Genomic DNA, 12,661 nt, shown 5'->3' with positions numbered 1-12,661 from the left:
GTGGACCAGTGTTAATTTTGTTCCTGACTGTTCAATAACAACTTAACTTTTACCAGAATTGTCCTATCAATTAATTATCCTCATCACTAACCTAGACAGGGTCCTTTCCACATGTTGTGCAATCGGAGTGTCCCGAAATGAAGATTTAAAGTTTATGTTAATAAGAATTACCTGCAGACCTATCTAGGCTAGAAAGATGTTTAAGGAGCTTTATTGTTAATGAAAATATAAGCAAAGAACAAAGGTCTGACAAAGTTTGGAATTGGTTTAGTAATGAAGCTTAATTAATTTGAGACAAAAATAATAGTAGTTAAATGAGGAAGTAATAAGACAAAAAGAGTAGTAACTCATATATTGTAAATCTTGAGTGCTTAATGCTTCCAATAGTTAATAGTTTCAACACAGTGATCATAACAGTTTCAGGGTCCCTCCCTCCACTCTTTTCTTTTCTATTCATTTAAATTCTGAAGTGTACTGAACTGATTTAACCAGCAAAGTCAAAGTCAATATAAAACCTAAATTTATCAGTGTTTTACCCTTATTAAAATTGACATTGTATGTGTGTTTCAAAAGTGCTATTTCTAGGGTAACCTATGCCCGATTTCAGTCGGATCAATAGACAAAACACAGTTTGTAGTAATCATTATAGTGTAATGCTGTATATTTATAGCTTGTTCAAATTAGTACAGAAAAGGAAAATCTTAGTTCAGTAGATTTTTCTGGGTCTAAAATTTACCATATAATGCAGTATTACTACGTGTTGTTATGCTTGTACGTACATCCACTTGTACAAGAAAAAAACTCACTTAATGCCTAATTAGGCTGGCGACCGTATTATTAACAATTGGTAGTATCTGCTGTGTATGTTTCTTGCCCGTCCTAACGTGTAGTTGCACTTTAGACTTGCTTGACGTATCATTGTTGTTACTGAGTGGGTGTAAGTCTGATTGTGCCTCCATTCAAGTACACGCGGTCAACATATTTACTAAAATCCTTTCTTATAAGGTGAAGCCCGTCAACTTACCATAGTACAGGTTTTAAAGAGTTAACGTACGCCCGAGCGTAGACGTTACAAGTGGCTTCCCGGTGACAGGACATCCAGTTGTTGTCGGTCACAAATTAACGTGAATACCGAACAGTGGATGTTCAGTGGCACGAATTGTAATAATATTCAGTAAAATAAATTGCAGTGAACGTCAAGTATAGTAGTGTGGTGTAATTTGCATTCAGTATGGACAGGAACGTAGACACGGTAGATGGCAGGAGTTCACGCGGCCAGATAACAGATGGCGTTAGCGGAAGACAATTGGCGTACATACAATATCACGAACATGTTAACGAACAGATTGAAATGTCGAGATCGCCTCGAACACAGCAAGGAATGAAACTGGAAGTAGAGGGTGACTTTGTAGATGATAGTGGGTACGTGAACGAATCCACTGACATGTTTGATTCTACACAGATAAAGAAAGAATCGAAAGAAAAATTTGAGGTAGGATCGGAACACACCGATTCCGTAGAACAAAACAGTGTGAAGATTTTAAGCATGAACGATTTATTTGAACAATTAACCAAACAAATTGCAGGACAGAGCGAGCAGCTCAAAACCCCATTTAGATGGCTTAAACTGTTCAACAGTAGTACGTTCACTTCGCAGAGGTCGTAAGATTGGAAACACTATTCGTCTTTAAACTTTACGCAGTTACCGCCTGCAGAGTCAAAACATAAGTTACCCAGACAGGCCTCCTGAGCGTCTTCCGATCGTGTCGGATGGATCACTAACACAGCATCTCCTCAATATTCACATATACTGAGGTGAAAAAAGTCACTGGATACCTGCTAATGTCAATCTCCTGCAATCCAGCAATTCGACGTGGCATGAACTCAACAAGTTGTTGGAAGATCCGTGCAGATATACTGAACTATGCAGCCTCTACCGGCGTCCATCATTGCCGAAGTGTTGCCGGAGCTGGAGTTTGTGCACAAGGTGATCTCTCGATTGTGTGGCATGAGTGTTCGTTGGGTTTCATGTCGGGCGATCTGGGTGGCCAGATCATTTGCTCGAACGGTCCAGAATATTTTTCAGACCATTCGCGAACAATTGTGGCCTAGTGACATAGCGTATTGTCATCCATAGAAATTCCAGTATTATCTAGGAACATGCAAATGGTCTACACGTAGTCGAATATAACCATTTACAGTCAGTAATCGATTCAGCTGGACCGGAGATTCCAGGCCATTCCATGTAAACACAACCCACACCATTATGGAGCCACCATAAGCTTGCACAGTGCCTTAATGACAACCTGGATCCATGGTTTCGACAGGATTGCGTCACAATCGAGCCCTATCTTGTGCTCATACAAATTAAATCGGGATTCTTATGAGCAGGCCACTGTGTTCCAGTCGTCTAGGGTCCAACCGATACGGACACGAGCCCAGGAGAGGCGCTACAGGCGATATCATAATATTAGCAAAGGCATTCGCATCGGTTGTCTGCTGACACAGCCCATTAACGCCAAAATTCACCGCGCTATCCTAACGGATATGTTCCTCGTACGTCCGACATTGATTTCTGCGTTCATTTCAACCAGTGTTGGTTGTATGTTAGCACTGACAACTCTATACAAACGTCCCTGCTCTCGTTCGTTACGTGAAGTCCGTCGGCCACTGCTTTGTCCGTGGTGAGAAGTAATGTCTGAAATTTGGTATTCTCGACACGCTCTTGGCGCTGTGGCTCTCGGAATATAGAATCCCCTAACCATTTCCGAAATGGAATGTCCCATGCCCGTACTACGGACAACCACCCCGCGTTCGAAGTCTGTAAATTCCCGTCTTGCGGCAATAATCACTTGGGAAACCTTTTCACATGAATCCTGACTAAAAATGACAACTCCGCCGATGCACCGCCCTTTTATATCTTGGGAACGTGATACTGTTGCAATCTGTATACGTCGACATCGTTATCCCGTGACTCTTGTCACCCTACTGTATGCTACATTGGTGCCATTGAAAACTGTCATTGAGGGCCGGGGTGGCCGAGCGGTTCTAAGCGCTACAGTCTGGAACCGCGCGACCGCTACGGTCGCAGGTTCGAATCCTGCCTCGGGCATGGATGTGTGTAATGTCCTTAGGTTAGTTAGGTTTAAGTAGTTCTAAGTTCTAGCGCACCGATGATCTCAGCAGTTAAGTCCCATAGTGCTCAGAGCCATTTGAACCATTTTGGACATTGGTCAGAGTTGGGCGGGGGAAGGGAGTGGAAGAAAGAGATGGAAACAATGGCCCTCCTCTCCCTGTCCCCCAAAAAATAACGTATCTTAGAACCTAGCGTATCAGGGTAATCGCAGAATTGCTTCATACAGTGTAATGCTGATGGACATCATGTAACGTTAGCACGGTTGAGCGGTTGAGGACAGCATTAGTTACCTGTGCGGAGAGCGCCATGGGCGCCTGCTCTACGAGCACCTTGGCGGGTATTTCCCTGAGGAAGTCCGCTAGCTGCTGGGACGAGGCCCCCTGCTGCAGACCCAGGTGGCGGGCCAGCCGCTGCGTGCGCTCCGCCATGGGCACCAGACAGCCGCGGAACGCCACGGCGCTCTGACATATCATGCGCTGGAACAGCCCTGCAACCGGCGACAGGTGAACTTGCAGCACCGAGCAAACTGCAGCAAAAGTGTTATTATGCTCTACTGGCCAGCGTCTCTCGCTAAGAACACATATATGTCTCCGTTTGAACTGCTAGGACGGAGTGCCGTTGGTCTTCTGAAGATACATAACAAGTTGCGAGGCCAAAGAAGCAGCGACACTATCAAGCAAGTCTACTAAGTAGCGCCCGACTGGAACGCGTGCATCGGGCTGGGAATCAAATGCACATCTGTAGCTTGTTTTATTAATTAATGAGAAACAACGGGGAAACTACGTAAATTGAGTGACATTCACTCCATACTATAAACTAACACCTAGTCTTTGGGGTGTGCCATGAGAAAGAATTAACTAAATCAATACTAATGTGGAACTGGAGAAAGTACTGCCTCAGGTGAAAACGGATATTTGAAAATCTGAGAAGAATTTGGTAAAGTACGGGAGACTACAATTTAAGAGCAACTAGCCGTGAAGGTCCAGTGTGGGCTGTTATTATCGTACGGCAGCGAATCTTGGCAGATACGCTAATACGTAAATGCGTGGAGTACCGATATATGCTGGAAAAAATTTAGTTCCAATTTTGGTCACCAGGTGCAAATCTGGCGCTAAATATCATCTCGTCGACGTCTCCAGGGCTGATATTGAACAAATTGTGAAAGCGGCGGTTAGTAATAAAATTAACATTATGTGTTTCTCACTTGTTTGAGATTTTCTGCCCATGTCCTGCTCCTAATCCTTTACATATGTAAACATTTCTGCACGTTTCTCTTGCATTCATTGCACAGGTTTGCGTCTGGTGGCCAAAATCTGAACTAATTTTTTTCCAGCGTAAATCGGTTCCGCATTAGCTCATTAGAATATCCGCCGAGTTTCATTGCCATTCGATAATTACAGCGTACACTGGAACTCTGTGAGTTGCCGCACTTTAATTATATGAAACCGGTATAATAGTGTCACCATAATCGTGCACTTAACATGAAAGCACAGTCGTCAACGAAATCCAACACTTAACGTTAAAAGCAAGTTGATAGCTTAAACACAACACAAAGCATGGTCGGAACTGTACTCCATGTTGATCTGAGGCAACATCTATTTATATGCAACCTTCAATTTTCTCGATACATTTAAACGTTTTGTGACCAAGAAACTTGTAATATCTATCAGGACTTTTAAATATTGAATGAAGAAACGTTTGTGTCACCCATTCCTGACTCATGTTAGTAATATAGGAAGGTACCGAATCAATTTATATGCGTGCTGGAAGATGCGTTAATACTAGTTTCCCTGAGTAAAAAAGTGTTACCAAAACACTTTGTGAACTTTAACGGAAATCCATACAGTGAAGAAGACTTTCGTTCCGGCAAACATTATTGAGAGTGCAGAAACATTCCATACCTCGAGCATACATATCCTACGGACAGCAGGGGTAAGAGATACTAGAATTCCAACAGAGGCATACACTCAACCATTTTTCTTTAGGAAAAGGAATGACCACAGGGTAGAATATACAGTCCGGTATACACTGTACAATTGCTTGCATAGTAAGTATAGTAGATATATGTACAACTAGAAAAAATGTTGAGCGGAATAGAGTTCCGAGTTAGCAAGGAAAATTGAGGTGAAACAGTGAAAATACTGAAATTATGAATGGGAACACAAAATGGATTGGTGATTTACTGGAATTCGGCAATGAATTGAGACCATACCACAACGTTATGAATTCTGTTCTCTAAGAATACACATCGGCTGAGATATCCAATACAGACGAAATATCAGATGCAGACGGTTGCAAGCGAAAGAAGTTTCCTTCAGCAAAACAGCTCATACAATGCAGAGGTACCAGAAGCAACACGTAAGAAAATGAGGTTATACAAAACTCGAAGGAAGTGAGATTATAGATGTAGATCCTTTTCGGCGTCTCATTATAATCTTTCGGACTATAATAAGTCGTAACATGAATGAAGTAATTAGATTGGTATCTCTGTGACCAATGATTGCTTATTTTAGTGTGGCTGTAAGCAGATTTGAAGTCCGTTGCTTCCGTATAGAGTCCAGTGTGTTAAACACTGTGCCACCACCTTACCTGGTTGATTTTCATCACAGGCGAGTGGATAGTGAGACTTGTTTCAACACATCCCGGAAACGAGATCTGCAGACATTGTGATTTATATTTTATATTGTTTGGAACACAAACACATCAATGTCGTATCTGGTTTCGACCAGCCGTTGGTCATACCAGCCATTGGTCATCTTCAGACTGTAAATGTTCAAATGTGTATGAAATCTTATGGGACTTAACTGCTAAGGTCATCAGTCCCTAAGCTTACACGCTACTTAACCTAAATTATCCTAAGGACAAACAAACACACCCATGCCCGAGGGAGGACTCGAACCTCCGCCCGAACTAGCCGCACAGTCCATGACTGCAGCGCCTCGGACCGCTCGCCTAACCCCGCGCGGCTTCAGACTGAAGGTACGCATATTTTTCCTCAGAAAATTTTCGTTGAGGAAAAGCGGAATATATTGTGGGACATTGTGGAATATTCCCAATTCAGCCCGTATAGTTTCATTAAGTTCCTATAGGTTTCGGCGCTAAATATGTCCTTCAAATAGCGTCTGTAACAGATGTGTGTTCCAAGCAGAGACCTGTCAGTGAATTTCTTTTGGCAGAAAACCAGAGCATTGCAGACATTCATTGGTACTTGTAGAATGCCTACGGATACCTGGCAGAGAACAAAAGCTCGTTGAGATGTTGGGCGAGGCGTCTGCCATCATCGCAACAAAGTCGTGCAAACCTGTCTGATTTCCCGCGTGCCGGCAAGCAGCACACATATGTGACTCCTGAAGCGTTGGAATGTGCGAACACTCTCATTGGCGGTAATCGACGGATCACAACCAAAGATCTCCCTGCTCAATAGGATGTCTCTATTGGTAGTGCTGACACATTCGTCTGCCAATTGGGGTATTCAAAGGCGTATGCCTGCTGAGTTCCTCGCCGCCTAACGGAAGGCCATAAAGAGTAACGAAGGACCATCTATGAGGAACTGCTTGCACATTGTAAGGCAGATAGTGACAAATTTTCTAAAACATCGCCACAGGCTATGAAACATTGGTTTGTCTCCTCGAACCTGGAAAAAGGCAGTCCATGGAGTGGAGCACACCACCTATCCTCCAAATAAAATGTTTAGAGCCGTACTTTCAGCCGATTGAGTCACGGCGACTGTCTTCGGGACTCTGAAGGGGTTATTCTGCTTGATTTCCTCCCGCATGATGTAACTACAACTCTATAGTGTCCCGTGATTCATGAAATCGAATAAACTAATTCAGCGTGTTCGTCCCCACAAAAATGCAAACAAACTTCTGTTTCCTCATGACAGCGCAAGGCCACACCCAAGTCAGCGCACCCGAGACGAGCTCACTGAACTTTATGAGACTGTTCTCCCGCATCCATCCTATAGCCCGGATCTCCCACTTTCGACTTCCATCGGTCTGACCCAACGATGGAAGCACAACGGGGAGGTTACTGATGCGCAAGACGTTGGCTCCGACGTCGACCAGTAGAGCGGTACCATCACATAGGCCCTCCCACCAAAGTGGGGTAAAGCGGTCGCATTGAACGGAAAAGATTTGAAAATAGGGCTTTGTAGCCAAAAAAGTGGGGAATAATATGACACAAAAAAATGGTTCAAATGGCTCTGAGCACTATGGGACTTAACTTCTGAGGACATCAGTCCCCTAGAACTTAAAACTACTTAAACCTAACTAACCTAAGGACATCACACACATCCATGCCCGAGGCAGGATTCGAACCTGCGACCGTAGCGGTCGCACTGTTCCAGACTGTAGCGCCTAGAACCGCTCAGCCACTCCGGCCGGCAATATGATACATTGGAAGCCTCTATAAACCCAACCTTTTAGAAAAAAATGTGTTGCTTTACTTATTGAACGTCTCTCGTAAAATGTTCTTGTGACTTTGTCGTGAATAACACAAAAAATTAAAGAACGTAAGTCAATCACTTAATCTCAAATGGATTCCTTCACTTTTTTATTTTTTTTTAATTTTATTTTAGTTTTACAACTCACCTTCTGCAGCTGAAGATAGCATGATGAGGTGACAAGACCTGCTGCCAGCGCTCTCTCCGAAAAGTGTAATGTTCTCCGGGTCCCCTCCAAAGGCAGCGATGTTCTCCTTTACCCAGCGAAGAGCCATCAACTGGTCTTTGAAGCCCATGTTCCCAGGCACCACGGAGTCTCCAGTGCTCAGGAAACCTGCAGATGTTATCGTCGGCAAAACTGAGAATGAATAGGAATCATCCGAAAACTACAATGGTAAGAAAAGTGAAAATAAGAGAGAATAACCATCATACATTGATGAGCATTTGATTTAGGAGAGTTGATACGCTTGTGTCGCACGGCTAGGATCAGGACGCACGCTGCCAGTACATCTGATCGCAGCCAGATTGTGGACACAGCGCAAATTTTACGTGCGAGGTCGAGCAAGCAATGCGGACGTCACTTGTCACAGTGTACCTGCACTACCTGATCACAAGTGTCCGGTCATCGCTATGCAATGCGCAGTTGACCACTAGATGTCATGAGAGGTGGACACGCCAGCGTAAAAGGAGAGACTTGTGTTGTCAGAAGGGAAGCAGAAAATGTAGAATTGGTTGGGAGAGCTCAGCGACTTCGAACGTCGATTAGTTATTGGATATCACTTGAGAAACAAATCGATCTAGGGCATTTCTGCCTTTCTAAATCTGCTCAAGTCGACTGTTGGTCGATGTGATTGTGGAGTGGAAACGCAGCTGAATAACCCCAGTTAAACCGAGTGAAGGCAGACCGCATGTGGTAAAAAAAAATGTGTGGCTAGGGCCTCCCGGCGGGTAGACCGTTCTCCTGGTGCAAGTCTTTCGAGTTGACGCCACTTCAGCGACTTGCGTGTCGGTGGGGATGAAATGATGGTGATAGGGACAACACAACACCCAGTCCCTGAGCGAGAGAGAATCTCCGACCCAGCCGGGAATCGAACCCGGGCCGTTAGGTATGACATTCCGTCGCGCTGACTACTCAGCTACCAGGGGCGGACACCGCATGTGCTGACGCACAGGGACCGTTGAGCACTCTGGAGAGTGACTGTACAAAAACGCATGAAATCGGTGGAAGCAGAGCCGGGTTAGCCACGTAGCAAGAGCTAGCAAATGCTGCGAGCTTCGTCCACTAGTGGGCCTCCCACCAGGCTGTAAAACTATGAAATTAGATATGAACGGTATTCTACCTACCGTCCAATTGGAAAGACGTTGGTGACTAAATCCACAATGAGTAGTAACAATTTTAGATTTCTAAAAGGAAACGCTGGCCACATCATACATTATATATCGTAAGTTGACAACGCCGCAGAACTTACATGGGAGGTTCCTATTGTTGGCCGTGCTAGTTGTAATAACCCGATCAGTTAGAATAGGGCTCTATTGATTAGCAATAAGGAAGTAAGTAATGAACACCATATTTATTTTTGTATCTCTAGTGCCAGAGTCATTCCTTCTGTGTTTCGTATAATACTCCAGATACCAGCCGTCTAGAGCGGAGCTTGCTGTCCTGTTGGTGAACTACTGTTGTATAACGTGTGGCAGTTTCGCGGCTTCTGGATTTCTTTCCTGTCGTTGTTTCTCTTTCGATTGCTGTGGACTGATAGAATACAATACTATACTGCTGTTTAACATACGTTTTCCGCTTCTAACTAGCGCTGGGTCTTCTTTTGAAAGAATTGAAAGAAACTACTTCAAAGAATCAGATTTTGAAAATCTTCTCGAACACAGTGCCACTGACCCTAGCAGATGCTACGAAGCCACTTGTATGCAGTTTTACCACTATCAGGCAAGTTTTGGATGCAGTATCTAACAGTGTGGATTAAAAAGTTAAGTCTTGTAATAAGGCCTACGGACTACATTCGAAGATTAGTACGTTGTAAACGGGAACAATGACTATCGTTTGGAACGAAATCTTAGAACGCTCTCTGCTTCGTAACATGGGATACGTCCTTTTAAATAATTACTTGGTTACGTCCAAGCAAAGAAGTCCACATTTTAAGATTCTGAAGCAAAAGCCGAAGTACTGACCGGCTGTGAAGAATATCGGCAACAGACTTCAAGGCGATGCAGGTGAAACATAGAGTACGACAATTCCAGCGGCTCTAATACACTCAATAAAATAGGAGCAAATCAAACTCCTGGACAAAATTTTGAAATTTAGGAGTTCACTGTGATAATTGATTACGTGTTGTCTGCAATAGTTAAACACACAGAAGAACACCATCAAGTGACTAGTGTATTTGGAATACTTCAGCAGTTTGTCTTTAACAACAGAAGAGATCGTGAAAAGAGCTCCAGTTATCGTCAATGCTTACCCAGATGATACGGAAGAAAGCTCAATGTGAGCTGCTCATAACACATTTCGCTGCTGGTATTGATAGCAAAAAATCACGAGCCCCTGGAACTGCAGTTCTATAAACTACGAGGGTGAGTCAAATAAAAACCTTAAATATTTTTTAAAAATATTATTTATTGTGCAGAAGTGGTACAAAGCTGTATAGCCTTTCAACATAATCTCCCCCACGCTCAATGCAAGTCCTCCAGCGATTACAAAGTGCATAAATCCCCTTAGAAAAAATTCTTTTAGTAGTCCGCGCAACCACTAATGCAACGCGTGACGTACCTCTTAATCCGAACGGATCTTCTTTCCTCCCATTGCGTCTTTGAGTGGTCCAGACATATGTAAATCACTTGGGGCAAGGTCTGGGTTGCCGCTCTCTTCGTTTCCGGTTAGTGTAAGTGAACCCAGGTTCCGTACCTAGTAACGATTCTTGCAGGGAAGTCATTACCTTCTCGTTCAAAACGCCGAAGAAGTTCTTCACAAATATCAACACGTCGTTCTCTTGGTTCAAATGGCTCTGAGCACTATGGGACTTAACTGCTGAGGTCATCAGTCCCCTATAACTTAGAACTAGTTAAACCTAACTAACCTAAGGACAGCACACACATCCATGCCCGAGGCAGGATTCGAACCTGCGACCGTAGCGGTCACGCGGTTCCAGACTGAAGCGCCTAGAACCGCACGGCCACACCGGCCGGCCGTCGTTCTCTCATTTCAGGGATCAGCTGCCGTGGAACCCATCTTGCAGACACTTTTTGAAACTGGAGCACATCATGCACAATGTGGTGTGCAGACCCATGACTAATCTGTAACCATGCTGCAGTGTCATTCAGTGTCACTCAGCGGTTTTCCTTCACTATGGCTTCAATGCTGCAATGTTCTGTGGTGTCACAACAAGTTGTGCCTGACCTCTACGAGGAGCATCTTGCACTGAAGTCACACCATTTGCGAACTTCCTACTCCATTCGTAGACTTGCTGCTGTGACAAACATGCATCACCATACTGAATCTTCATCTGTCGATGAATTTCAACAGGTTTCACACCTTCACTACGCAAAAATAAAACAACAGAACGCTGTTCTTCCCTGGTGCAAGTCGCAAGTGGGGCGACCATCTTTATACTGATACTGCGACGGTATGTGTGCATCTGCACTATGCTGACACCTACAGGCCATTCTGCACGCTGTTTGTAGCACGCTTACCAACTTACAGGATAACGGCGCGATTTGTTATTACAAATTTAAGGTTTTCATTTGACTCACCGTCATATCGATAGAAAATTCGTTGGAATAGTCTTTCCAAAATGTAGAAATAGTCTTAAGTATTTACTCGTCTTTGATTATCTTCAGCTGAAGTGGGGAATGTTCGTTTTCAACATTAAAGCGCCACATCATGAGACAAGAACATCTAAACAAGTTCATAAACACGTAATATGATTTGCTTAGCGACAATGATTTGACTAGTGTCATCTTTAACTTTGCCAAAATTAAAGTAAGAGAAGTTTTTTTGTGAAGTGCTTTTATATATTATTTCCTAACTCTGAGGCTTGAGGCAAACCAAGAGGCTACGCGCACAGCGTTGGCTTCATCCAGCATTGAGGGGAAGGAATCAGTTTCCATCGGATTGCCACGGCAGACAATCGTTCATCACCCCATATCACTAGCTTCCAATTATCCACTCCCCTCTCTATACCACTTCAAGTGCCGCTTTCCATTGACCACAGATATGCGTTGCTTATCAGGAGCTGCTCGACCTTTGCACCGCGTTTTTAAGTCACTACCCACAATCACTGTGCTACTTTCACTGCTAGTAGCACTTTAAAAGTCACGAGTGACTTATTCCGCTGATTCCACGCGTTTTTTTTTTTTTTTTCTTTTTCTGTTTTTACAACACCAGTGCTCGACGGTCCTTAACTTTCAGTACATGATCTGTCTGGTCTGTTTTTAGCTGTATGTTCCTTCACGTTTCCACTTCACAGTCACATCACCAAGAGTCGGATTGCGCAGCCTTAGCAGGGACTTATTCCTCAGGAGACATGCAATGACTAGTCCACCTTCTAAGTCACTGAGCTCCCCTGACCAACCCATTTTGCTGTTACTGCTTCTCCACTGATAACACAGTACTTCCTGTCTCCTTTTATACTGGCGGGCCCGCATTTCGTGACATTCAGTGGTCAAATCTTACATAGGGGTGCCTCAGTACTTCTGATTAGGTAGTGTACGTCTATATGCCTTAAAAGTACTCATATAAAATTATAAGCTAATTTATGTAGGCTGATAGTACTCGCAAGAGTGGTATCCCCTGTTAAGTAATCAAATAGATTTGTAATGTTAGCGGCGGAAAGTTAGTTATTATCCCAGGGTGACTACTAAAGGTACCCTCGTTTTTATATTCATAAGGCAACATGATAACACACTAATTAAGAGGACAAGTTCATTGTCATTAAAGAGGGGTTAACAATAATCAGCTAAGCAGAGATTCAGAATCTGAATCAACCGACGTGTAGTCAAACGAAAAAGATAAGGGAATAATTGCGACCTTGTTCCTTAATTAGACTCCTGTTGCAAACAACGATCGAAAAGAATGTCTC

At 43.6% G+C, this 12,661-nt stretch overlaps 1 protein-coding gene across 1 annotated transcript in view; it reads right to left on the bottom strand.

Moving 5' to 3' along the window:
* Nucleotides 1–12,661, bottom strand: part of LOC126235134 (juvenile hormone esterase-like) — an 86,610-nt gene that overhangs the window by 39,869 nt on the left and 34,080 nt on the right. The window contains exons 4-5 of the mRNA XM_049943866.1: nucleotides 7,726–7,911; nucleotides 3,427–3,623 (exon numbers count right to left, since the gene is read on the bottom strand). Of these exons, the coding sequence (XP_049799823.1) occupies nucleotides 3,427–3,623; nucleotides 7,726–7,911 (383 nt within the window). The remainder of the gene's footprint in view (nucleotides 1–3,426; nucleotides 3,624–7,725; nucleotides 7,912–12,661) is intronic.

This window comes from Schistocerca nitens, chromosome 2 (genome assembly GCF_023898315.1).
Source record: "Schistocerca nitens isolate TAMUIC-IGC-003100 chromosome 2, iqSchNite1.1, whole genome shotgun sequence".
In the NCBI taxonomy this organism is placed as follows: Eukaryota; Metazoa; Arthropoda; class Insecta; order Orthoptera; family Acrididae; genus Schistocerca; species Schistocerca nitens.
Note: the sequence above shows the minus strand (reverse complement) of the source record. Positions and strands in the feature narration are given on the sequence as shown.